This window comes from Rhea americana, unplaced genomic scaffold (assembly GCF_003343005.1).
Source record: "Rhea americana isolate MKP2758 unplaced genomic scaffold, rheAme1 scaffold_879, whole genome shotgun sequence".
NCBI lineage: Eukaryota > Metazoa > Chordata > Aves > Rheiformes > Rheidae > Rhea > Rhea americana.
This window is the reverse complement of record NW_028187065.1, coordinates 10,243-13,087: the sequence shown is the minus strand read 5'-3', so window position 1 is coordinate 13,087 and position 2,845 is coordinate 10,243. Positions and strand designations below refer to the sequence as shown.

At 73.7% G+C, this 2,845-nt stretch overlaps 1 protein-coding gene across 1 annotated transcript; it reads right to left on the bottom strand.

Moving 5' to 3' along the window:
* Window positions 1–3: 3 nt before the first annotated feature.
* On the bottom strand, window positions 4–2,533 carry LOC146584960 (uncharacterized; the record flags this gene model as incomplete). Its single annotated transcript, XM_085323796.1, has 5 exons — window positions 2,399–2,533; window positions 1,290–1,349; window positions 841–933; window positions 508–680; window positions 4–249 (listed from the first exon to the last, which is right to left on the bottom strand). Coding segments are annotated over exons 1-5 (624 nt in total), but the record flags the coding sequence as incomplete, so codon positions are not given.
* Between the last annotated feature and the right edge of the window lie 312 nt (window positions 2,534–2,845).

The following is a 2,845-nucleotide window of genomic DNA, read 5'->3' as shown; positions in this document are numbered from 1 at the left end:
CTCACCGTTAGCGGGCAGCTCCAGGACGGAGGCGGGGAAGCTGTGCTCGAAGTGGCTGTAGGCGATCTCGTACTTGTCGTAGTGGGAGCCCAGGAGGCTGTTGTAGCCCCGCATCTCGTAGCGGACGGGCGCCGCGCCGCAGCCCGAGCTCGTCACCCACAGCGTGTAGACGTTCTCCTTCTGCGCCCAGCGGGTCACGTTCTGCCACACGGCGCAGTACCGGCCCCGGGAATACTCCTCCCGCACGAACTGCGGGCACCGGCGGTCAGCACCGCGCGCCGGACGGGGGCGGCAGCGGCGGCGGGGGGTGCCGGCTCCTGCCYGGCTCCGCCGCCCGATGCACCCTCCCTGCGCCCGTCCCTGGTGGCGGCGTGGGTGCCCCTCCCGGCCCCCCAGCCCCCCGGAGAGGCGAGCGGGCACGGAGAGGAGCGTCCCCAGCGCCTCCGGAGAGCACCCGCCCCGCGACGCCCTCGGGGCCGGGCTCCGGCGCCTCTCCTCCGGGCTCACCCTGAAGCCGTCCATGCTGGGGAAGACGCTCTGAGCCTTGACCACGTCCTCCTCGGAGCCCGGCAGCTGGAAGCATTTCCTCGCGTTCACTTCTTTCTCGGTCGTTTCCGGCGTGATCTTGTACCGCGTCCCGTAGGGCCCCGCCGAGCCGAACTGGTAGGTTATGACCTGCCCTGCGCCAGCCGGAGGGGGAAACTGAGGCCCCGCGTTTCCCGCGGCATGGCCACCCTGCGCGCGCGGCTAAGCACGAGGACCCCGAGGGAGCCCCGGCGCCCACCCCGCGGCCTCCTCGCTCCAGGAGGACGCGCCGACGGCTCCCGCCACCCTGCTCACCCCCGTAGTACTGGATCCGGCTCTTGTTTCCCGTCAGGTTGTACCAGGCTTCAAAGGGCTCCTCGATCTCGGCGTAGGGCAGGTTAATGACTCCTGCAGCGCGCGCAAGACGAGGCACCAAGCTGAGGCACCGTCGCCGTGGCCTCGGGGAYGCCGTGGTGGCCGGGAACCCGGCCAGGCCGCTCGGCTCTCCCCAAGGCAGACCCCGTCCCGGAGCCCCCACGGGCAGGACGGAGCCCGCACGGGCGGRACGGGCGACACCGGCACGTGCATCYTCCCGCGCACGCRCCAGCGTCCCCCGTGGGCCCCGTGGCGAGACGCTCCCCCAGCCCGGCACGGGGACCGCCTGGCCCTGCCCGGCGCTGGGCGTCCCGCACTCCCACCCCGTTGGCAGGGACCACGGGGTCCCAGCCGCGCTCAGCACCCGCTCCTGGCCCGGGGACCGCTACCTTTGACATGATAGATGGAGCCAAACTGAGGGGCCGTGCGGGAGAGCTCGCAGTCTTCTCCTGGAAGGCAGAGAGAGGCAGGGATCGATCCAGGCTGCCCCCCGCCCCGCAGCCGAGCTGGGAGRCGGCGGGATGCGGAGGCGCAGGGAGCGAGGGCTGTTGGAGTGAAAGCGCCCGTTCTCGGCAGAGCCACGTCCCCGTGGGCGGCAGTGCCACCCGCACGGCTGGCGGCGGCGGTTTGGGTCGAGGTTTGCGAGCAGGGATGCCGGAGGCACGCGGCAAATCCCTCCCCTGCGTCCCCGACGAGCGGGACGCGGCTCCGGGGTGCCGGGGGACCGGCCGGACCTGCCCCGGCGCGGGAGCCTGTCCGTCCCACGTGGCGTCTCGCCGGCAGCATCCCTGCCTCCCACCCCGGCTTGTGCAACCCCACGCCAACACACCCTGCTGCTGGGAACGCCGCTTGCCCTCCGTCAGCRTCTTCGTCCTCCCGGGGAGCGCGGCGAAGGAGCGACCCGGCAGCGCCCGCCCTTCGCCTTCCCCAAGGAGTCGGCACCCGCCGTGGGACCGCGACCCGACCGGGGGCTGCTTCTCCCCCAAGACCGGGGTCCCCAGCAGCCTCCAACCACCCCCTGCCCAGGGCTGCCCCTCGCACCCAAGTGCGTGGTGCCAAGGGACACCCACGCCGCTCGGCTTTGGGGCACCCATGGCAGCGCCCAGGGCGTAAGGACCAGCAAGGGAGCCAGCAACYCGCGACCCGCCGCCGGCTCGGCTTCGGAGCTGCCCGGAAAGGGGGGTCCCGCCGCGGCTGCCCCCTTCCCTGCCGCTGCTTCCGGCGCGGAGCCAGCCCCGTGACCGCCTGCAGATGGTGAAAGCGGGGAAGTGGCTTGCTCGCGCGCGTGCGATAAAGCTGAGCTTGCTGGATTTAGCCCCGTTTTCCTTCCCCCCTCGGCCCTCCAGGTGTTTCGGCCCCTCTCCTCACCCCTCCCCGCCGCTCGTGTCTCCCTCGAGCTGCAGAGCCCCCGACAAGCCAGCGAGGGGCCCGCGGGGCGCCCCGGGCTCCCCGGCCCCCGAAGCCGCGCTGGGCAGAGGCACGGTCCCCCCGCACTCACCCCGGACGGCGGCGCAGAGCGCGCAGGCCGCGACCCAGCGGAGCACGCCCATGCTCGCCGCCCGCGTCGCCCCGGCCTGCCCGGGCACGGCGCTCGCCTTTAAGCGGGAGCCGGCGGTGGAGAAACGCGGCAGAGCCAATGCAGAGGCTCGGGCCCTCCCCGGAGGAGGGGAAGGAACCGGCACCAGGTGGTTCCCCTCAGCGGTGCGAGGGGAGCGGGGGCACCCCGGGGTGCTCAGCGAGGGGAGGGGTCCCTGCAGAGGGATGGAGCAATGCGGGGCGCTGCGGGGGGCTCGGGGCTGCACCTCCCCTCCCCTCCTCGCACCCGCTCGCCGGCGCTGCAGAARGCACGGCCGCCCCCGGCGCTCCCCCGACCCGGCCCGGCGCAGCGCCCCGGCGTGCGGGCGTCGGGACTTTGCCCAAGCCGATGCAGGGTGCGTCGCTCAGC